Below are 24092 nucleotides of genomic sequence, written 5' to 3'. Positions count from 1 at the left end.
TGTCTTTTCTCCATCAGGCTTATTTCACTTAGCATAATGTTCTCCAGGCTCATTCATGTTCTTGCAAGTGTAAGGATTTACTTTAAGGCTGAATAATATCCCATTGTGTATGTTATATATGTATATTTGTGTGTGTGTGTGTGTGTGTGTGTATCAGATTTTGTTTATCCATTCATCTGTGAGAGACAGGCAGGTTCTTTCCATACCATTACTGTGAATAACATTTCAAAGTTTGTTTTTGTTTTTGTTTTTGTTTTTTTCCCGTACCACGTGGCTTGTGGGATCTTAGTTCCCCAACCTCGGATTGAACCCAGGCCCTCCCCTCAGCAGTGAGAGCACGAAGTCTTAACCACTGGACAGCCGGGGAACTCCTAAAAAAATATTGTTTCTTTTTGCTATATGACCAGAAGTGGAGTTGCTGGATCACATGGTATTCTAATTTTATTTTCTTGAGGAATCTCCATACTGTTTTCAGTACTGGTTGTACCAATTTACATTCCCCAAAACAGTGCACACAGATTCCCTTTTCTCCACATCCTCACTGGCATTTATCTCTTGTCTTTTTCATAATACACATACTAACAGGTGTGAGGTGATATCTCATTGTGGTTTTGATTTGCATTTCCCTGATGACTGGTGATGTGAATCACCTTTTCATATACCTGTTCCCCAAATGTTTGTCATCTTTGGAAAAATGTCTTTTTAGGTCCTTTGCCAACTTTTAAATTGTGTTATATGGTGTTTTTGCTACTGAGTTGTATGAGCTCCTTGTATACTTTGGATATTAACTTCTTTTTAGACACGTGATTTGCAAATATTTTCTCACACTCCATAGGGATGGGGAGGATCTAAGTTGCTTGTCTGAGGTCACACCGCCGGAAGGGAAGGCTCTAAGAGTCCCAAGTTTCTCTTCCTCGCCCCTCTTGCTTCCTGCCCCTGGAATGTGGGCTCCCCCCAGATGGAGCAAAGTACCTGTCAAGCAGCATCAAATATCCAGTGCAATCAAGACAAGTTCTATGATATGAAAGCAAGTCCTCAGGGCCAAGGCCCATGGTCCTGCTAACTCCCTGGGAAAGAGGCCTCAAACATCACTCGTGATATCAGAGAGAGCCAAGGACACACACAGGGAACGTTGCCCTGGGCAGTGGCCACTTCATGCTTCATGGTGTGTGACCAGTGTGAGAACGCAAGGCCGTAGGAGGGCCCCATGCTTGGCTAAATACTCTGCCACCACCATCTTGAAATTCTTGATAATTATTGAACAAGGGCCCTGTATTTTCATTTTACACCCAGCCCTGTAAATTATGTAGCTGGTCCTGCTTCTGGGAAAGTTGCTTGGTCACCTTCTCCCTGCCTTCCCTGTCCCCAGTCTCAGGACTTTGTGCAGGGCCAGGGCTGCACACAGTCACTGTAAGAGATGCTTTTCCGACCACCGTTTGGAACCAAAACAAAACCAACAAAAGCCCCAGATCCATGCAATTAGCCAATATCTCCTCACCAAGACAAAGCCCCTCTGCCTGGAAAGATGCTGCTACTGGCTTGAGACTCCTTTTCCCCCTGAACATCCTACCCTCCAAGGTCTTGCTGCCATTTTCATGTGACACAAGTCAAATGACCAGGGGCTTTTTTCCCCTCTGCATTTTCCTGCATAGATTTGCACCTGTTTCTGTGGCTAATGTTACTGTTGGGTTTCTGTTTTCCCATCTCTGTCCTCTCATCCCTGCTCACACACTGCACACACAATCATAAATTATATTCCAGACAGGCCAGGAATCTCTCCTCACACACATCCCTAATAAAATGTTTATCTGATGGTTTCAAGACCCTAAGCTGCCTCCAGCCAATTTTTGCTAACATACGTCACCCCTGGGACTAGCCAGAGGTGGGCAGTCAAACGTTAGCATCAACACATCCTTTAGAAGGTCCCTAAGAGGGCTACATGCTCCAGGGCTATTCCTGGAAAGTTGGTCACAACCTGTGGGATGGCCAGACATTCCCCCCAGTCCCAGGAAGGGGAGGATGAGGTCAGAGAACTTGCAATGTCGTGACCCTTTGATATGCCTCTCACAAGGACAAGCTCTCCTCGAAGGAAGGTTATACATAACTGAGTGTTTCTGTCCAGGTGGTACTTATAATAACCAAAGGAATTAATGCAGATTAGTTTTCTTTGGTGTCTGGGTGTGGTAGGCATGATGTCCCAAAGATGTCCACGTCCTAGTCCCTGGTACCTGTGAATATGTTACATTACATGGCAAAGGGGAAGTAAGGTTACAGATGGAATTAAGGTTGCTAATCAGCTGACTTCAAAGATGAGATTATCCCGAATTGTCCAAGTGGGACCAATGTAACCACAAGGGTCCTTAAAAGTGGAAGAGAATCAGAAGAGGAGGTCAGAGTGATGCTATGTGAGAAGGACTTGACCTCTAGGTCGAAGATAGCGCCTGGCTTTGAAGACAGAACAAGGGGCCATGAGCCAAGAAATGCAGGCAGCCTCCAGAAGCTGGAAAAGGCAAGGGAAAAGATTCTCCCCTAGAGCCTCCAGAAAGGAATGTCGCCCTGTTGACACCTTGATTTTAACCCAGTGAGAACTGTGTCGGACTTCTAACCTATGGAACTGTAAGTTTATAAATTTGTTTTGCTGTAAGTCACTAACTTTGTGATAATTTGTTACAGCAGCAAGAGGAAAATCATGCACTACCTCCTTAGATTCTTATCACCGGGGTGTGTTTAACAAGCAGAGCTAAGCGGAGGCAGGGAAAGGCCCTTGGAGGAACCACCACTGCTTCCCTCGTGATGAGAAGACCTGGCAAAATTATGAAGTAAGCAAAGTGATGAAAAACACCCTTTGTTTTTTGTCCTTGGGTTGTGCCACAATCCAAGGGGATCCCTCATTTGGGGGACTCCAGGTAGACCTACCCCATAAAAGCCTATTGAATCCAGAAGCTCCCAAGTTTTCCTTTCAGCCTACCAAGGGTTAATTATCCTAGCTATTAACTAAAGCATGAAAGTGATCATATTGACTATAGATACACGACAGGATAATGGAAGAGAGTATATAAATGAACACTCATTTACTGTTTATCCTTTTGGGAAATGCTGACATGCTTAATGAGCCTCACTCCAACCCAGCAGCACTTAACCTTTTTAAAGTCACAGGCTCTGCTGAGAATCCAATGGAAGAAAAACGCCAACACACCCAAAACCTATTTCGGGGGCTCATGAAACCCCTGAGGCATCCAGCCTCAGCCCAGAACCCCTGCTCCAATTGCTAGGACAGCTAAGGAAGGTAATTTGAAGGCTGTTTAAGGCCTGTGTCCCTAAAATCACTTCTCCCTGTTGGCTACTTCCTGCCTGTACACAAAGCTGATCGTGGGGCCAACCTAAAAAACACCAGAATTATTAACAAGTACCTCTTTCCCACTGGTTGAAGAGACCTTAGGGGTAACAGACCAGAACCCAGTGATGGGAACAAAATGTTCAAAGAATGGAGACAAGAAGCAGTGAGAGATAACCTGGGCGGGGTGTGGTGGCGGACAGATTTTGACATGGCAACAGCATATCTTGTGGGCAGAGAGGCACAAAATCCCCATTCCCTGTTAAATAGGATCTGACTACCACCAGAGTGAGGTGGATGAGCCCGGTCCAAGGGGGAGACTGACACCCACATCCCCGTCACGGCCACCTGGGTACATCCCTGGGCAATGCTATCCGATCCATCCCCACTCCAGAGACACCCATGAGCCCGGTGCCCAAACCACTGCTGTGTAAGTCGGTGCCTCTCAAGGCAGTGTCACCTGAGGGTGTCCAGCAGGGCTCAGGCATCAGAAGGACATTCTCGCAAGGCCTGACTGCCCCTTACCAGCTCTGGATCTTGGGCAAATGAGTCCGCCCTGCATTCTGCCTCCTCAGATGCAAAATGCAGACGATACCAGGACAAGTCCACAGTCCCTCATCGAAACCCAAGGGTCAGATGTGCTTCAAGGTTCAGAATTGTTCAGATTTGATAAAGGTAATAGAGTGCCTATGCATTATAGTAATACCCATGGTGGGTCTGTCACACAACACATCAATACGAACATTCAGACTAAAAAGGATAAACAGTTTAGGTCAGATTTTGCCACCAAATGCATTCATTGGGTTAAGCTTCCCCTCTACTTAGTTATGAAATAATTTTGTTTGCAAAGTTTTGCTGTTGTTCAGAACAGCCGTGAAGACATTAAGGCCCTGTAGGATTATTGTTGTGTGGATTAAAACAGTTACAACACCCACCTCCTCTAGCCATCCCTGCACCTCAGGCCCACTTCAGTCCTCGTATTCATCACACTGAGTTACAATTCTCCTAGGTCTGTCTCCTCTTCTAGATCGTGAGCATTTTGTGGTCAGGAATGACAGCTTGCTCACCTGTGTATTCCCAGGCCCATGCTGGGCACATGTCCATAAATGTGTGCAAAACACAAGTTAATTAGTCATCTAAATCTCTCCACCTGCCTGCCTCCAAGCAGGTGGAAAAGCGCACCCCAGAAGTGCTCCCTCCCTTGCTCCTGAACCCGGGTACACATCAGAACATCAATCTGCCTACTCAGCATCATCACGACGGTGCGGGAACCTCCTTGGCACTTTCAAATACTTTTTTCATAAACCCAATTCATGTCCACTAGGAATGGCCCTGACCAGGGAGAGACTTGGGAGATGAGAACTTTTGCTAATCAGCAAAGCTATATCTGAGTCCAGACTCTTGCCTCCAGCCTTTAGACTGAAGAAGGACCTGGCAGCCCCAGGGGGCCAAGGAGGCCCACCTGTCTGTTTGCTTCTCCGGGAGCTGCTCCCACACGTCGTGCAGTCTGGGCACAGCACCAATGCGAGCTCTGCTTTCAGGACTTTGCATCTCTCTTTCTCTGTGAAGACTCCACGCCTGCCTGGGTTTGGAAGGCTCTCGGCTGCCTCTTCACACTTATCTCTGAATGAGAGAAACCCAGCCCGGCTCCCCTGAGCAAGGCTGAATGAGCCCCGAGATCTAAACTGGCACGAGCTACAGCTTGAGAACCACTCGTGCTAAAATGGAGAGGGACTTGGAGAGCGCAGCGCCTTTTCAAGAGAACGGAGAGGAAAATTCAACAGCGGGAGGAACTGAAACAGCCACTTGGATTACTGTCCTAGGTGAGGGTGGTCCCCTGTGTCACGTGGTCACCTTTGTCACGTGGCCACATTGACAGGATGCAGGTTAGAATTAAGCCCACTGCCGCCCATCGGATGCACAGTGAACATCTAGAGCGTCTCCCCAATGGTTGTCATCTCTTGGTGGGTCAGAATCATTTACAAGGGTCCTTGTATCTCAGGTAGCAGAGGAGCCTAGGTCCAGGACGCCCCTAAAGTGTGCCTTGTCCCAGGCAGAGCTGCACTGCCTCCCCGCCTGCCTGGTCTAAGAAGTATTTGCTCCTCAGCAAATGAAGACGACTGGAAAGCCCCGACCCTCAGAGATGAAAGGGGCCCGAGAGAAGGGCTCCACCGACCTCCATTCTTTGAATGGACACGTTTCCTGAACGCGGTCACGTCTATACAGCGGATTTCCTGCACCAACTCGCTGTCTGGTCCTGGGAGCGATAATAATGATGCCACCGCTACTCGTACTGGGGCTGCCTTCCCGGAGGGGAATATCGGGCAGGGGAGGCGCTGAGGCTACGCAGTTGGCTGCCGCACCTGAGTTCCCTCCGCAGTCCTAAGAAAGGTTTCAGGGCCCTCTTCCAAGCAGGTGGAGGTTTCTGCCTAGGGCTGTTTGTTTGAGGCTTTCTCCTGAGTTTGTTTCACCTCTTCTGAACAGCCTTCCACCCCAGGGATGACCCAAGCACCTACCCCCACCCCGCCCCGGGGAAACAAGCTCACTCCACACCACAAAGCATTCCGGGTCCGGGTCCGGTCCGATCACAGGTTCTCCTTCCGCTTTAACTCTCCTCTCTCCAGTGAAACTCCCACCCCCTCGGGCTCAGCCCTGTGTAAGAAGCTGTGTGCTGAGAGAGGAGCCCCTGCAGCTATTCCCATTCCCCAAATGCTGCCTCTTATCAACCCTAAGGAATCTCGGGCTAGTGGAATTGGAGGCAATGTAACAGCCTTGCACCTGTTCTGAGACGGGGCACGTGTGTGGGGATGTGACATTAAACTGCTAGGGACACAGCATCACTCCCAGGTCACCTGCCTCCGGGTCAGAGCACCTCCAACCCACAGAGTATAAGAGCTACCCGTGGCACCTGTTAAAATGCAGAGTCCGGGTCGCTCCCAGAGGTTCTCATCCTGTAGGGCCTGGGTGGAGCTCCCGTCTGGGTAGAGCCCCCTGATCTGCACGTTGCACGAGCAACTCAGATGACCCCCAATACACAGTCCGCAGACCAGCCTGAGAACTACTGCCTCGCTCATTACCTATGTCTGCTTCTCAGTTTCTACCCCTTCCCGCTTCTGAAAACTGACCCTCACAAATGTTTTCCCGCAAAGAGCTGGGGGCAGTTGGTAGGGGAAAGGTGGCCCCCGAGGTTTTCCATGAGGACGATGTAGCCAGAATTACCCCAACTAATACTGGATACTTAAGTATATACAGATGCAATTGTCTTGAATTTGCTTCAATCTAATCCGAAAGGGGGTGGGGGGAAGCTATAAAGGACATTGCTAGGGTACCTGATGACATTCGGCTATCCACTGTGGATTAGATAATATCAAGGTTGGGACTTCCCTGGTGGTCCAGTGGTTAAGACTCTGTGCTTCCAAAGCAGCGGGGGCCAGTTCCATTCCTGGTGGGTGAATTACGATCCCATATGCTGCTGGGCATCGCAAAAAAAAAAAAGATAATATCAAGGTTAAACTCCTGGTTTTGAACATTGTACTGTGGTTGTATTCTTATTGTTAGGAAATACATACCGAAGTATTTAGAGATAAAAGGACACAATATCTCTGACTTATTCTCAAATGGCTCAGAAAAAATAGTAGTCACACATATGTATACATATACACATAGAGAATATGATAAAGCCAATGGGATAAGATGGAAATTGTTCAGTCTGCGTAGAGTAAATGGGAGTTCCCTGTACTGTTCTTACGACTGTTCTATGTATCTGAAATTATATATCAAAGTAAAAAGTTACCAAAAAAAAAAAAAATCCCCAGGTGAGGGGTGGGTGTGGGGATAGAGACTCCATTCTCTTTACTTTTATGTATGTTTGAAATTTTCTATCATTAAAACGATTCCCTGTACCAAGCCTCAGGTATGGTTTGAGTGGCACCGACCCTGGGCTGCTGGGAGCCTAGACACCGTCCACAACATCACGGGCAATGACCTGTGAGCTAGGAGTACCGCCTGGATTAGCGGTAAGGTCCTCCACGTTCTGTCCTCCCAACTCCCAACACTTAGCGATACACCTTCACAATCTGACTTTTCCAATGTTATTTTTTTCTGATGATTAATATCAAATCTTTCGGGCGGAATCTTACATAAAGGCAATTATAAACTAGAAAATAAACATCACCTTTTAGACACACATTGCCTCTATCACAAAAGAAGTTTTTATTAGGACAGGTGATTTACTTTCAACCCCAGAACTTAGATTGGGCCCTAATACCTTTCCTTACATGATTTAGGATATAAATTTAAGCCAGAATGACTGACTGATTTTTTCAAAGTTCTCATTCAGTTAAAATAGAAAAGGATAGAAGCTGAAGATTATATGAATCATATGATAACAAGAAAATGCATATGCAGAGATGATATTAAAAATATTTGAGTACACCATAGGGAACTATATTCCATATCTTATAATAACCTATAATGGAAAAGAATCAAAAAAGGAATATATATATATATATATATATATATATATATATCTCCAAATTACTTTGCTGTATATGTGAAAGTAACACAATATTGTAAATCAACTATACTTCAATTAAAAAAAAACTGACAACCCACAAGGGCACCAACCAATCAAAACCAATCAGAACAGATTTATTTTTAGATTTAAGCCCTGCAGCTGAGCCAGGTATTGGCCCTTTAGCTCTTGGATTGTTGGGAATTCCAGGAGCACCAGGGAAGGCACAGTTATCCAATGATTTTAACCACTGGGCGAACACTGACTGACTACCAGCTCTGTGCAGGAAGGAATATTAGCTCTAATAACTATGGTTTATTCCAACCCTCCTGGGAGCTCTGCCAAGTTTAGGTTCATACCCAGTCTATGCTCAGAGGGTAGCTCCAGATGGAGTCAAGACCCTGGAGTAATTCAAGCAGAGCTCAAAAATGTTAATGACTCACCCACTTGTCAGGAGCTAGGGAGCCAAACACAATGGATTTGGAGGTGGGAGATGGGAGGGGGAGATATGTGGGCATTATTCACACTTGCTAATAAATACCTTCTTTTGCTTATAGAGACTCTAGGGCAAAACAAATGCTTTCAGGGACACTCCAGTGACTCACAGGCTGAGAATAGAGACGATCTTCATTGTAACCATCTGCAAAAGCTTCTTATGAATGTATTTATTAGAGGAGGGAACCGACAAACTACTCCAGGAAAGTTACATTTTAGAAATTCATTTCTAATTTCATGCATAGAACTTTTAAAGAAGTAAGAGTATTTTCCACTTCTACTCATGCCAAGAGAACATTAAGTTGGATACACTACTTGGGGAAAATCACAGCTGTTCCTCTGAGTTATAAAAGGTAGGAGGGTAGAGACCAGGTCTCTGTTTTTTTACACAGTGCCTGGCTCAAGACCATAGCAAATTAATTGCCTGCTTGATAAATGTTTTTTGACGATGAGGTGGAGGATGCTTTGGGAGATGGCCTTGCTCATTCAGGTCACAGGCTGCATTTACAGCCATTGTCTCTTTAGGGAACCGAGCTAAAACCCATACAGCCAAATTGCCAGGGCATGATGGTATGCATACAACAGACAGTGATACAGGAAGAAAACAAATTTAAACCTGAGTTCTAAACTCTATTCTTGTAACTCTTCATTTCCAAGTCCACTGGTATTTGATTTTTTTTTTTTTTTTTTTCCATTTTAAGGGCAGGGCTTCCCTGATAGCGCAATGGTTGGGAAGCCGCCTGCCAATGCAGGAGACACGGGTTCGAGCCCTGGTCCGGGAGGATCCCACATGCCGCAGAGCAACCAAGCCCGTGCGCCACAACTACTGAGGCTCGCGCGCCTAGAGCCCGTGCTCCGCAACAAGAGAAGCCACCGAAGTGAGAAGCCCACGCACCACAATGAAGAGTAGCCCTGGCTCGCCGCAACTAGAGAAAGCCCGCGTGCAGCAGCGAAATCCCAACGCAGCCAAAAATGAATAAATAAATTAATTTTTTTTAAAAAAAGAGTACCTGCTGGGTGAGATTAAGTGGACTTTTTTTTTAAGTGGACTTTTAAATGCCCTTTTAAGTAAAATTTGAGGCAAGAGAACAGAAATCTGACCGTGACGTCATCACTGACGTTCTGCGTCACCTGAACGATGAAGATAATGACCAGCCAAGAAAACCATTCATCAGTCTGAGGAAAGTGTGTCACCATGGAAAACCTTGGTAAAGAACACATTCTAAGTCACTCACTGTCCATCTTTTTCTTTTTAAATCCATTCTCCCACAAGGCATTTAACACTTCCCTGTGCCCAGAGCAACCTTCCCCAGCCCCGTCTCACCGCATAAAAACCCAGAGGAGTGATAGAGAATTCTGCAAGCTCCCCACTGAGGTCAGGGTGACTCCCAGATGGACACGGGTGCAGAGGGGCATGCAGATTCCTGGGGCACTGAGAAAGGCTTCTCTCTCCCCAGTCCTTTCCCCAAAATCACATGGAAAGTTCTCTTACAGGGGCAAAAACATCTTTAAAGTTAAGAAACAACATGAAAACTTTCCTTAGAAAGAAAGGCCACACAAAGATTAAACTCATTCATTCGTCTCCTCCTGCATCCATTCCCCCAGCACAGTGTATGTTGAGCAGAGGCCATTGCCAGGCTCTGGGGAGGCAGATGTGCCATGGGAGAGCTCAGAGCCTCATGGAAAAGGCAGACATTTACAACTCGCTGAAATGACAGCAGGACTGGAGACAAGCGGAGCGGGTAGGGAGTAGAGGGGAAGAGCGTGCTAAAATATGAAATCAGAGCCTTTCCAGGGAATGGAGGTGACACCAAAGAGGGAAGGTCATGAGAGGGAGTAAAGGCAGGCCCTGGAGCAGAGGTGTTGGCTGTCCCAGCAGCCATGCCCTCTTCTCCCTTCCCCCAGAGCCTGGGTTTTGTTTGGCTCTTAACCCCCGCCTCATGTGGCATGTGGCTCAGTGGCTAACACTGATTATCTTGAATCCCTTGCCAGTGATGGTTTAACAAGGGACTTGGGACACAATCCTGCAAGTGAGACTTGAGGAGACATCAGCTGTGAGATGACCAGGAGAGAGTTTCTCTCTGATGAGACTTCAGGAAGGGGCAGCCTCTCTCTTCTTCTGTAGGACACTGTTGTAACTCCTGGAACTCTGGCAGCCATCTTGTAACCACAAGGAAAACTAAATTCCACAAGGCCACCATGGCAGAAGTGAAACCTGCACTTTGATGTTATTACTGAGTCATCCCACAAGTGCCCTACCTTAGGATTACCTACCAGTGAAATTAGAAATTTTCCTCATCTTTTAAGCCATCCTAAGTTGAGTTTTGTGCTACTTGCAGCCAAAAGCATCCTTTGTGGAAGGTGGCCCTTTCCTGAGGCCCCCTCGCCTTTACCAGTTCATCTGGTAAATGAACTGTTAACTGTTTTACCAGTTAAACAGACATGCTGAATTCCCAAGGGCCATGCACAGAGACTTCCTGTTATTTTTCTCCAGCTCTACTCATGAAAATAAAATTAATTTTCTAGCCCATGAATTAAACATCACTGCTGCCGGCTGAAAGATTTTAGCAACAGCCTTTTGTTGGCAAGAGAAGCAGGATCCCGACATGTTCTAAAATAAGCTACAAGGAGGCAGGAGGGGAGGAGGCCATTAAACGGAAAAAGAAAGAGTTGCCAAATCCCACCCATGTGCAGCTTCTCTGACCCGTCGGCCTATGGCCTGACTTGAGGGAGTGATTCTCTAAGTTCACTGCAGATGGGTCACCTGGAGACCTTATCAGTGCAGGTAGTGATTCAATAGGTCCAGGGTGGGGTCTGAGAGTCTTTCTTTTTAACAAGCTCCCAGGTGATGTTGCTGGACCACAGCCTGCAGGGACCCACAGAGCCCTCCGTAATAAGCTGCAGAAATGGGAAGGAGGACATTGAGGAGGGTAGTGAGAACCAGCTGTTTAAGCTCAGGTTCAAGGGAGGAAGTGAGGTGAGAAGAACTCCCCTACACACCTGTACCTTTGAGAAACAGAGGAAAGAGGAACACAGGAGGAGGAGAGAGCCCTGGGTCTGGTATGCCTGTGCTATTATACCCTTGGGGCATTTTAGTAATTTAGTCCTGGGACAATACCCCTGAATCTGTGAGATCAAAGGCCCAGCTGAGACATTATTTCTAGCTCTCCCTCAGCTCTGGCCAGCCTGAGGGAGGTGCCCGGCCCCACTGCACACCTGCTCCAAGGCGTCTGCCTCAGGGTCCTTCCCGAAATTCTTCAGACTCACTCATCCCGCTGCCATGTGTCTGGTCTAGAAGTTATACACCAAGAGCCACTGGTGTGTGTGATGGGTGAGAGGAGGTGAGAGGCAGGTAGAGGCTGCAGGGCAGCCCCTCCGAAAGCCTGATCTCCTCCCAGTCTTCCTGGTCCTCTTGAATCTTCCTGCCCTGGATCTGGACCCTGATCACCTTCAGCCTCGCTGAACCACCAGGTCCTTGACTGGCTCTCCCCTCTCCCCTGGGGAGCTCTGTAGCCTGTGGCTACAGTGCCATCTCACCCAAACCCCTTGGCCAGCCAGCCTCGGGCCTCCTGGAGGCTCAGTCCAGCCACCTCCTCCCCCGGGAAGCCCCCCCAACTCCCCCAGGCTGGCACCTGCAGCTCATGCTGCCTTGGCGGTTCTCACCTGTGCACCCGTCTGTCTCTCCAACTGGCCTTAAGTGCCGTGAAGTCAGGGATGGTGTCGGTGCCTGGCAAGTAATGGGTGAGTAATAAGCATAACTGAATATGGATAAGGGAATTAAATAATGGTTCTCAGCCCCGCTCTGCATCAGAAACACCTTAATGCCTTTTTCAAAAAAGCCAGGACCTCACTCCTAGAGATTCCAGTGCAGTAGGTCCGGGTGGGGGGGCGCCCAGGCTTCTGAATATTTTAAAAGATCCCCAAGTGATTCTGATATCCTTTGACAATAGTTGAAAAGGAAAAGAATGAATGAATTAGTGGACAAGTGAATATGTGACTGCACGTGCAACTGTGAGGCTCTCTCGTGGCCGTTCACACTCAGAGTGAACAAACGGCAGACGCTGATGAAGGAGGATAGCGGGTCCCTGCTGGGATGGCCACCAACCCATTGCCAGGGAAAACAAAGTCAGAAAGCAACTGCTTTACCCCTGACCAGGGCTTTCTGACAACCGGGGGGTAGCCGGAACAAGTCCCAGCCACCAAAGGGGGAGCTAAAGGAAGGGAAGGCGCGAAGGGAAGCACCGAGGGCCAAGTGCCTCACTCTCGTTCCTTTCACTCCAGCTGCGACATGCTGCTGGTTGTACCGCTCTTCTCACTGTGCAGCTGGGGACGCTGAGGCTACGGGGGGTGAGCGATCTGCCCAAGGCTATAGCTGGGGGGCTGGGCCTTGAACCCAGATCCTCTGACTCTAACGTCCATACTCTTAACCCCAGGGTGGCACTTCCACAGAAGCAGGACATGTCACAGCAGAGGGATGGCGAGACTGCACACCAGAGACTACAGAATGTCAAAATAAATGCTCAACAAGAATAATGCCAACCAAAGACGATGTTGCCTTTTATAAAAATTCAGGGAAACCACCATGACTGTGTCACCCTTTTGTAAATCTCTCAGTGACTTTTCCAAGCAATTATTATGATGTTATACAATACACAAATCAGGACAAGATGAGAACTAAATGTTACACGAGGTCAGGATAATCTATTTAGATTTAAAGGCTATGCTTTATATTTGAGCCACAAGAACTCCAAGTCCCAGACAAACAGACACGGAAGCCCTGCAGGTTCCCTGATGCCTGGCCCACGGTGGGGTTGGTAGTAACAGAGGGCACTGCATGTCTATCCTCTGGCACCAGTTTGACATTTGCCCTGATTCTTTTTTTTTTTTTTTAATAAAGCTTTTATTTATTTATTTATTTATGTATTTATTTATTTATGGCTGTGTTGGGTCTTTGTTTCTGTGCGAGGGCTTTCTCTAGTTGTGGCAAGCGGGGGCCACTCTTCATCGCGGTGCGCGGGCCTCTCACTATCGCGGCCTCTCTTATTGCGGAGCACAGGCTCCAGACGCGCAGGCTCAGTAATTGTGGCTCACGGGCCCAGCCGCTCCGCGGCATGCGGGATCCTCCCAGACCAGGGCTCGAACCCGTGTCCCCCGCATTGGCAGGCAGATTCTCAAGCACTGCGCCACCAGGGAAGCCCTGCCCTGATTCTTAAAACAACTTTCAGATCAGTATTACCATCCCTATTTCAGAGACCAGGAAACCGAGGCTCTCACACTGGAAAGGGGCCTGCCAGAAGTTGAACTAAGTGGCAATGCTGGGATTCCCGCTCTGGTTTCCACTCTGCAGAGCGACTTCACATTTCAGGATGACAGTGCAGTTGGCAGTGACCTTGACCAGTGTTAGAAAAAAACCGAGTTAATAATGTTAACCTCAACCTATACTTATACTTGTTGGGACTATTAAGCCAGCAAAAGCACACCATTCTCTCGGGTTTCGCTGCACTCCACCCAGCCTTGGGTAGGGCTCTTAGTGCTTGCCTGGTTATTAAAAATGCAAGAGTTGCAACCATGGGCTGGGAATTACAAGATTTAAAAGGAAGATTCATTTATGTTTTTCAGTTTTTTAGTAGTTTGAGCGTTAAAGATTTAAAAAAAAAAAAAAGAATGGGGCTTCCCTGGTGGCGCAGTGGTTGAGAATCTGCCTGCCAATGCAGGAGACACGGGTTCGAGCCCTGGTCCGGGAAGATCCCACATGCCGCGGAGGAGCGGCTGGGCCCTTGGGCCACAATTACTGAGCCTGCGCATCTGGAGCCTGTGCTCTGCAACAAGAGAGGCCTTGCTAGTGAGAGGCCCGCGCACCGTGATGAAGGGTGGCCCCCGATTGCCACAACTAGAGAAAGCCCTCGCACAGAAACGAAGACCCAACACAGCCATAAATAAATAAATAAATAATTCCCATTTAAGAAAAAAAAAAAGATGATTCAAGGAGACAGAAACGGGGAAAAAAGTCAAAACTGAGACCCTAAGACATTTAGGAGAAATGATTTGGCCCTGTTTTTACAGCAATTTAACTGGCTCTGCTCAAAAAGCCCCAAAGAAAACACTAAAGACCAGGTGAGTTATCAGCTGAACAAAAAGATTCTTCTTTACAAAATAATGGCCTTCTGGAGGAAAATAGGAGGAAGAGAGGATGAAAGAGAAGGGAATGGGGGAGGGAGGAGGGACAGGGGGATCTGTGTTCATTTCTCTTTGGAGACTTTGAGAAAGAACCCTTGTTTCCCAAGCCAAAGCAATCTTTTCTATGCAAGAGAGGCAACGAAGCCATGTTGTGTGCCAGCTTTGTAGAATTGATTGTGCTGCAAGAGGGCCTTTTTTCCTTCTAGTAAAGAAAAAAAGCCAGTATCAGGACCAATAATAATAAGAGCAGCTAACAATTACTGGACATCAGCCAAGGTCCAGGCACTGTGCTAAGTAGTTTACACCTATTATCGAATTTAATTCTCACAGCCTCATGAGCAAGAAGTATTGATATACCCATTTTACAGGTGAGAAAGCTGAGGTCTGGAGATGTTCATTTGCCCAAGGCCATGCAGCTGGTACGTAAGTAGGAGAGCAGGGATTCACATTCTCAGTTGTTTCTCTTCTGAGCTGTGCTCACCCTAGAAAACCCGGAGGTAAAACAGAAGTCCATGGCCACGCATTCTGGGAGGGCGTCAACAATGTTAGGGATTTGGTGGAAAAAGAAGCCCAACAAAGACATCAGGACCATCGAAGGTGTGGATTCAGGTTACCCAAGGCCTGACAGAAGACAGCTCATCTTTGGGCAACTCTCCGAATTGGACAGAATCTGACTGATGGACCAGTACCTTCCAAACCCCAGCCTCTCCTGACCCTCCCTCCTGCTAGACTGCCTCGTCAATTCCTGCCACCGCTCAGATTCCTCGCCATAGGCTGTGTGCCAGCAACCTGAAGGGCACCAGAGAATCCTGTCTCTTCCTTAGCAATGGTCACATTTGCCCTGGGGCAAGATGGAAGGGAGCAGGGCATGTTAGTGTTTTGCATGCCTGATACTGTCACTGAAATGGTCATGATGTCACCAAGGCATATTTAGGGGACTCGGATGACATTTCAAGGGAAACCAGAAAAGTCCCTCATGTTTTTGGAAACCAGTGGCCAGAATGCCTGGAGACAGGGCAAAGCTGCTGGGAAGGGGCACCAGGACTCTGACCTCGACACCACAGCTGCAGCTCCTCACTCCCCTATTCCACTCGTCTTGGGAGTCAGGGCATGAACGAACTGCCCCTTTGGCCAAAAACCCTCAAAGCAGGCACTTTTGTGAGCTCAAGGCTTCAGGTGAAGATTTTTCCTCCAGCTGGAGGGCGTGTTCTGTGCTCAAAAGTCATAAACTCATCCCTCAGGACCTGTGGGCACCAAGAGCATTCCGTTCTGACAGCCTGCCCACTCAGAAAACTGCAAGGGTAAGAAGAGAAAACAACTTGCTCTGGGCCCAAGGAGAGTCATAAAAAGGTGGGGAGTGAGGCAGTGGAGGAGGTCTGGACTGAACAACTTGATGGGATCTTTCACGGATGACATTTTACTGCCACGCAAATTACTCTTCGCACAACTGAACACCTAAAACATCCTCTGCTGGGTGCTCTGCATGGATGCCTCCTGTTTCCAGGGCAACCATACCTGGGGTGGAGGGTGGCAAGCAATAATAGATGGGCTAGTTAAGCCTACTGCCTTGACAACTCAGGTCCCTGAAGTGGACGAACAGCCCACTGGTGCATGAACTCAGTCCGAACACTACACAGAGCCAGTGGGAGAGATGATGAAAAGGGCATCCAGTGGGGAGAAATTTGAAGCTCAAGGCACCAGGGCTTTCAATGAAAATAACCCTGATCAACAGTCTCCCTATAGATTCTAGCCATCAGCACACTGATCTTAGCTGTCTCTCTCCCTCACTTCTTCTCTCACAAGCTATCCATCAGATAACATTCACTTACTTGGAATGTTTCTAAGTCACAAGTTTGAATCTTGAAACTACAATATCCACCACTGTCGGCTCTTTTTCTGTTTGTTTGTTTTTTGGAGGGGGGCAGCAATGAAACCCAGGTAGGAAGTGAATCAAGATTCAGGGAATGGAACTGATGAAAAGTAGCTAAGGCAATAGACTATGCAGGAAGGCACAAGGATGGGCTTGGCAACATCACCCACAAAGGGGAACCCAGAGTCCTGCAGTGTGTTGACTTCTCCGGGGAAGCTAAAGGATTTTGAGGCCGAGGACGGTGTCTTCTGGCCGAGGTCTTTCAGAAGAAAGATTCTGTCTCCACCACAGTGAGTGGCCTGGAAAGGGCAGAGGTGACTGGCAAACCTGGAGAGGAGGCCTTGTCCTTGTGGCTCCTGGTGGGATGCCAGAACCAGCAGGTGGGTGGCTGTAAGGGATGGAGCCTGTGGGTCTGTGGAGCTCCAGGCATGTAAGACAATATTTTAAGTGCTCACTTCTCCCTGAGCTCTCTGACACTGGGCTATTAAAGCTAAGCCCCAATCCCCTGGAGGCAGGTGAGCTCTGAAGTCCAAAGGCACAGTCCTGCCCCTGCAGGGAGAAGGAGTGGGGTGGAGAGGGAGCAGCTCCCTGGAGGATCCAGGGTAATAAGGGTTTTGGTTGGCAGGTGGGGGGAGTGTGTCCATGAAGCAATGACTGAGCATCTCACGATCTAGTCATCTGGAAGTAAAGGAAGAAGGAAGACAGGGAGAATGAAACCAACACATAACAGTAAAGAAGATGGTGGAAAGGACACTGAATTGAGGCGGTGTACTGAGCAGGGGAGGGCTGAGCAGGGAGGTTACCCGAAGCTTAGGGGGCTCTGGGAGGCTTCACAGATGCCCACGGACGCCCCGCCCCTCTCATCATTCCTCAGCTCTGCTCAGCCACACTCCCCTAAGAGGCCCCCATCTTCTGGAAGAGTTTGCTTCCGAGAGCAGGGACTGCAGAGTTTCAGGGGAAGGCTTGGAAACGAGCGGCCCCATTATGAACCCAGGCATTTGGAGCTGGCACTATGCTAAATAAGACGCCTTGCAGAAAGAGGTTTTCTTATTTTCTTCCTTCCTCTTCCCCTCTGGGAATAAAAGTAGGTTGTGTTTCTCCTGCCCCCGTTCCTTGGCGATCTCGGAAAGGAGAGCTGAAAGGGCTTCTTGGATCATCTCGTCCAACTCTCAGCCCAGGATATCAAGGCCAGCGCCTTTTGTCCCGGCTAATGTGGCCACTGCAGGGACTGAGGCCAAAACCAGTTGCTGGGGCAGGGGGTGTTGGAAGTGGTTCTGAGGTCAGCCACTGGAGTCACGTAGGGCAGGCACTCGGCCCCCGGGCCCCGGGAGGTGGGGGGCATTGGGGGGGGGGCTCCTGGGCTCCCTCCCATGCCGGCAGGGTTGCGGGTGCTAGGAAAGAGGGTGGCGAGAGGGAGAGCTACAGGTGCGGTGACAGACAGGCACTGGTCAGAAGGGATAGGTCCCGGAGGGGATCTGCTCTGCCACGGTCTAAGCTTTGTGCCGGGGAGCAGAGCGTTCTCGCCGCGGGGTTGGTGTGCTCGCCGAGAAACTTCTGGGACCTTAGAAGTGCAGCTGGGCACAAGAGATCACGGAGCGGGCAGGGATGGGGGCCTTGAAGGGGCAGGAAGGGAACTGGTGTCTTCCATCTCCTGCGCGAACATCAAGACTGATCCGGTGCCGGGTCTCTCCACCCCCGCTGCAACTCCCTTTCTTGTCCTGAACTCGGCCCCAAGGTCCGTGGCCCACAGAGGAGACTGAGAAGCCGAAGGGCGGCAGAAAGGAGCGCCGCTGGGACCCGCCTGGGCGACACAATCATCCCATCGGTCTCCCCGCCCTGGAACCCGGGTTCAGCCGGTGCGCCTCTGCGCACAGCGGTGGCGCCGAAGGGCCCCGAGTCCGTCCAGGAGCCGCCAAAGGCACCTACTCAAGCAGACAGCGGAGGAGGCAGAAGTTGAAAATACCAGCACAGAAATACCTGCCTGTACCAAAGGCCGGACGACTGCAGGCCGGGGGGCCGGGGCGCGTGGTGGGGAGGCGAGCGGAGAGCGGAGGGGGGCTCCACACCGCCCGAAGCCAGCGGCGACCCGCGCCCCCGCGCGCCCCGCCGCCGCCTCGCCTCGGTGCCCCGGGCGCAGGGGCCGCCGGCCGGACTTACCCCACAGCAGAGTGAGCGGCTGGGCTTTGGGGATGAGCGCCAGGGAGTACACGGCCCCCAAGTGGAGCAGGCTCATCGGGAAGACGTTCCTCCAGACGATGTCCTGCCGCCGCGCGCGCGCGCCGGGCTTCTCCCGGCCGCTGCCGCCGCCCTCCGAGCCCTCGACCTCGAAGCCCACACGGATTTCCTCCTTGGCGGTGCGGAAGGGGACCTTCCCCTCGTCGGCGGCCGGGCCTGGCATGGCTGGGGAGAGGCGGGCGCTCGTGGCAGCGGCAGCAAGCAGGTGAGCAGCCGGCGCGGAGCTCTCTGGTGGGGGCGACGGCTTCTGCCTTTTAGGAGGGGATTTCCGCACCTCCCGTCCCCGCCTTCCCGGGGCTTCTCTGCTTCCTTCTCTCTTCTTCTGGCGTTCAGCGCGGCTTAAGGATGCAAATCTTGGCGCCCGGCATCTACTGCTAGCGAGTCGCCCCTACCGCTGCCGGGGCTGAACTCTGCGGCGAGGAACTGGAGGTGAGCGCCAGGGGCTGGAGGGGACGCAGGGGGGTGGGGGGAGGGGGCGTGGAAAAAGCCGAGAAAGCGGCGGGGGTGGGAGCGCTCCGAGGGAGGGAGCTGGGAAGAAAGACCCGCATAGCTACAGCCAATCAGGATCGCCTGCGGGGCTCTTAAAGAGAAAGGCGCCCCCTGGGCCTCCGCTGCCCGGGCTCCCCGGGGCCGGACGGGGCAGCCTGCTCGGCAGGCAGCGTGCAGCCTCCGCCCGCGGGTGGGTGAGCGGTGGCTCCCGGGTCAGGGAGCCTGCAAAGGGGCTCACAGCACTTCTGCAGCTGTTGTTGTGTGTTTCTCCGGTTCCCAGAAATACCCTTCCCTTTTGAAAAGACTTCTTTTTGCTTTGAAGCTACGGGCTGGAGGATTTACAATACTTGCCCCAGGTCGCAACACAAGCTAAGGCCAGATCTGAGTTGAGAATCACAAGTCCCTGTGTCTCCAGGTTCCTATGGCTCCTTGGGCCTGGCCGGGGCGGGGGTGGGGGGGGGGAGGGGGTGGTGTTGCAGGCAGCCGTTCAACTCTTTTTTTTTTTTTATAAAACACCTTTATTGGAGTATAATTGTTTTACAATGTGGTGTGTCAGTTGCTGCTGTATAACAAAGTGAATCAGCTATACGTATACATATATCCCCATATCCCCTCCCTCTTGCGTCTCCCTCCCACCCTCCCTATCCCACCCCTCTAGGTGGTCACAAAGCCCTGAGCCGCTCAACTCCTTATTGGACAGCTTGCAGCCAGACACACAGTAGGTGCTCAAATAATGCCTATTAGATGATGAATAAATGGTTTGGGGGCTGGTTAGTATACAGTAGTGCGCCGCCACTGCGCGGCCCATCGGCCACGCAGCTGTTTGTGGCAAATTCTCCGCTAACCAGTGCGTTTCTGGACTGTCTCCTAAGCCTCGAAGTCAGCACCGTTGAGATGGAGCTTTAGAAAAACATCACCCAGAACGTTCCAAGGAAACTTAACCTCAGAAGAATCGTGTCTGCTCATTCCTCCTCTCCCAACGCAGATAATTTAGAGCTATCCAGAGGGAGCCCTGATCGCACAGAAGTGTAGAGGAGGGTGAGCTGGCCGTGTCCCAAGCAGCTGTGGCTGCACCTGCGGCTGATAGCAGAAGGACAGGGACCAGGAATGGAAGCTAGGGGCTCTGGATTCTACTTCTAATTCACTGTGACCCAACTCAGTCCTCTGGGGACAGATTTCCTTACCAGGATCTAAGCTTTATTCTTCTTTCCAGCTTGCAAAGTCTATAAATGTGAGTTTGAAAGGATACCATTATGTTGACAAAGAAAGCTGATTTTTGGATCAACTTGTTAGGAATCCTTTCCAGCGTCACAGGAGAGGGAAAAACATTACCAAGGATTGACTACATGAAAGGACCATACATGAGCATCTCATTGTTAGTAGACCAGAATCAGTCCAATCAGCCAGAAAAAACAATACCTAATTTAAAACTGAAGCAACGTATGTGGCTTGTGGAATGGTGGCCACTGAGCCAGTGTTACGGTGTTGCTTCAGTTGGAGCTGAAATTATAGAATGAAGGGACACTTGCCCGGCGCCCAGATAAACGCCGGCCCTGTCATTAGACCAGTGAGACAACAGAACATGAGACTTGAGGGCATAAACTTCATCAGCCTGCTCAACCTTGGCTTTATAACGAACCACTTTTTCTTCTCATGCCCCCTCTGCTCCCCACAGCCACCAGACCCACATCTTCCCTGTGGTTCTCTATTCAGACTGTCCTTTCTCTAGGGGTGGAGTAGTTGCTCTGTCAAAAGCCTCTCTCTGGGTTATTGTAATGACTCACCACACCCTCACTCTAACCATTCAGTCATTTGTTGGGCAGGCTGTGTGCACCAGTCCTGCTATGTGCCAGCACTGGTGCACACTGGGGATACAAGGACGAATAAGGTGTGGTCCATGCCCTAAAGGAGCTCCTCATCTAGGAGGGAAGACAGATCAAACAAGTGTTACCTCTTGGCTATGAACTGGGAAGGGCAGGAAGGTCCAGTCCGTTATCAGAAAAAAATAAATAAATAAATTCTTGTTAGGCATCAAGTGTACATACAAAGAGTTCAGGGGAGGCAGCAAAACAGTTCTTTATGTGGCCCCAGAGTACCTTATCTGTTACATAAGCTACTTCATCTTGGCTCTATCTTAAATGAATATCTTCCTCTCTTCCTCCCAACAGGTCAGACTGGGTGTGGCCAAGCATTTCAGTTGGTTGGACTCATGATAGAGAAGGAGATGTTTTCATCTGTTGGAGGTGGGAGGACGTGCTCTTCAGGCCTTTCAGATGCTGCTTACAGAAGGATGGCTGAAGGACATTAGCCCCTCCAGATCTAGCCTCAGAGTGACACCTCTACACATACAAGGTATAGTCTTGAATATCCCCTGTGGCATATTATGCCGTCAGGGCTACTGTCTCTTTTCTCCACCTTACTAAAGACCCTAGTATATTTTCTTAGCTTCTGGTCAAGACCCTAGAAGTGGATGGGTATTCATCTCACTCATGGGACAGTAACCCTTATCCTGTCAAACAAAGAATTACCAAAAATGTGAGAAGACCTATTAGAGGTATGTGCAGGAATTAAGTGGGGCCATGAAGAAAGGAGTAGTTAATTCACACTAGAGGGGAGGAGGCGGGTGATATCTGGATAAGGGTTTTTTTTTTTCTTTCTTTTTTTTTTTTTTCATGTAATGTCTGAAACATTTATATTAACATATTTCCATACATATTTCCATACAAATACAAATATAAGATTTTTAGAAATTTCATGTAATGTCTGAAACATTTATATTAACATATTTCCATACAAATAACCCAATGAAAGTTTAGTATTAGTTGTTTTGTTTGTTTTTTTATACTGCAGGTTCTTATTAGGCATCAATTTTATACACATCAGTGTATACAGGTCAATCCCAATCGCCCAATTCAGCACACCACCATCCCCACCTCACCACAGTTTTCCCCCCTTGGTGTCCATATGTCCATTCTCTACATCTGTGTCTCAACTTCTGCCCTGCAAACTGGCTCATCTGTACCATTTTTCTAGGTTCCACATACATGCATTAATATATGATATTTGTTTTTCTCTTTCTGACTTACTTCACTCTGTATGACAGTCTCTAGATCCATCCACGTCTCAACAAATGACTCAATTTCGTTCCTTTTTATGGCTGAGTAATATTCCATTGTATATATGTACCACAACTTCTTTATCCATTCGTCTGTTGATGGGCATTTAGGTTGCTTCCATGACCTGGCTATTGTAAATAGTGCTGCAATGAACATTCGGGTGCATGTGTCTTTTTGAATTACGGTTTTCTCTGGGTATATGCCCAGTAGTGGGATTGCTGGGTCATATGGTAATTCTATTTTTAGTTTTTTAAGGAACCTCCATATTGTTCTCCATAGTGGCTGTATCAATTTACATTCCCACCAACAGTGCAAGAGGGTTCCCTTTTCTCCACACCCTCTCCAGCATTTGTTGTTTGTAGATTTTCTGATGATGCCCATTCTAACAGGAGTGAGGTGATACCTCATTGTAGTTTTGATTTGCATTTCTCTAATAATTAGTGATGTTGAGCATCTTTTCATGTGCTTCGTGGCCGTCTGTATGTCTTCTTTGGAGAAATGTCTATTTAGGTCTTCTGCCCATTTTTGGATTGGGGTGTTTGTTTCTTTGATATTGAGCTGAATGAGCTGTTTATATATTTTGGAGATTAATCCTTTGTCCGTTGATTCATTTGCAAATATTTTCTCCCATTCTGAGGGTTGTCTTTTCGTCTTGTTTATGGTTTCCTTTGCTGTGCAAAAGCTTTGAAGTTTCATTAGGTCCCACTTGTTTATTTTTGTTTTTATTTCCATTACTCTAGGAGGTGGATCAAAAAAGATCTTGCTGTGATTTATGTCAAAGAGTGTTCTTCCTATGTTTTCCTCTGAGAGTTTTATAGTGTCCAGTCTTATATTTAGGTCTCTAATCCATCTTGAGTTTATTTTTGTGTATGGTGTTAGGGAGTATTCTAATTTCATTCTTTTACATGTAGCTGTCCAGTTTTCCCAGCACCACTTATTGAAGAGACTGTCTTTTCTCCATTGTATATCTTTGCCTCCTTTGTCATAGATTAGTTGACCATAGGTGCGTGGGTTAATCTCTGGGCTTTCTATCTTGTTCCATTGATCTATGTTTCTGTTTTTGTGCCAGTACCATACTGTCTTGATTACTGTAGCTTTGTAGTATAGTCTGAAGTCAGGGAGTCTGATTCCTCCAGCTCCATTTTTTTGCCTCAAGACTGCTTTGGCTATTCGGGGTCTTTTGTGTCTCCATACAAATTTTAAGATGATTTGTTCTAGCTCCGTAAAAAATGCCATTGGTAATTTGATAGGGATTGCATTGAATCTGTAGATTGCTTTGGGTAGTATACTCATTTTCACAATGTTGATTCTTCCAATCCAAGAACATGGTATATCTCTCCATCTGTTGGTATCATCTTTAATTTCTTTCATCAGTGTCTTATAGTTTTCTGCATACAGGTCTTTTGTCTCCCTAGGTAGGTTTATTCCTAGGTATTTTATTCTTTTTGTTGCAATGGTAAATGGGAGTGCTTCCATAATTTCTCTTTCAGATTTTTCATCATTAGTGTATAGGAATGCAAGAGATTTCTGTGCATTAATTTTGTATCCTGCAACTTTACCATATTCATTAATTAGCTCTAGCAGTTTTCTGGTGGCAGTTTTAGGATTCTCTATGTATAGTATCATGTCATCCGCAAACAGTGACAGTTTTACTTCCTCTTTTCCAATTTGTATTCCTTTTATTTCTTTTTCTTCTCTGATTGCCGTGGCTAGGACTTCCAGAACTATGTTGAATAATAGTGGTGAGAGTGGACATCCTTGTCTCGTTCCTGATCTTAGAGGAAATGCTCTCAGTTTTTCACCATTGAGAATGATGTTTGCTGTGGGTTTGTCATATATGGCCTTTATTCTGTTGAGGTAGGT

At 48.3% G+C, this 24092-nt stretch overlaps 1 protein-coding gene and 2 long non-coding RNA genes across 11 annotated transcripts in view; 2 read left to right on the top strand and 1 right to left on the bottom strand.

The window, feature by feature from the left end:
* The window catches only part of LOC309662164, a 141286-nt gene extending 132249 nt beyond the window's left edge, over nt 1-9037 (top strand). For 2 of the 8 annotated variants that reach the window (XR_014264554.1, XR_014264556.1), the window contains 4 exons: nt 836-2819; nt 3910-5624; nt 7242-7350; nt 8405-9037. This is a non-coding gene — a long non-coding RNA (uncharacterized lncRNA). The other 6 variants (XR_014264555.1, XR_014264557.1, XR_014264558.1 and 3 more) reach the window with 6 other exon arrangements.
* The window catches only part of LOC309662171 (uncharacterized protein), a gene marked incomplete at its 3' end in the record, with an annotated part of 175577 nt that extends 156472 nt beyond the window's left edge, over nt 1-19105 (bottom strand). Inside the window, exon 1 of the mRNA XM_082478871.1 lies at nt 18547-19105. Coding sequence (XP_082334997.1) covers nt 18547-18787 — 241 coding nt within the window. The 5' untranslated portion in view covers nt 18788-19105. The remainder of the gene's footprint in view (nt 1-18546) is intronic.
* Nucleotides 19106-21308: 2203 nt separating this feature from the next.
* The window catches only part of LOC309662168, a 37025-nt gene continuing 34241 nt past the window's right edge, over nt 21309-24092 (top strand). For both annotated transcript variants that reach the window (XR_014264565.1, XR_014264566.1), the window contains exon 1: nt 21309-21465. This is a non-coding gene — a long non-coding RNA (uncharacterized lncRNA). The remainder of the gene's footprint in view (nt 21466-24092) is intronic.

Source organism: Balaenoptera physalus, assembly GCF_965194825.1.
Source record: "Balaenoptera physalus genome assembly, contig: SUPER_5_unloc_1, whole genome shotgun sequence".
Lineage (NCBI taxonomy): Eukaryota > Metazoa > Chordata > Mammalia > Artiodactyla > Balaenopteridae > Balaenoptera > Balaenoptera physalus.
The sequence above is the reverse complement of the archived record's forward strand: the minus strand, read 5'-3'. Positions and strand labels throughout refer to the sequence as shown.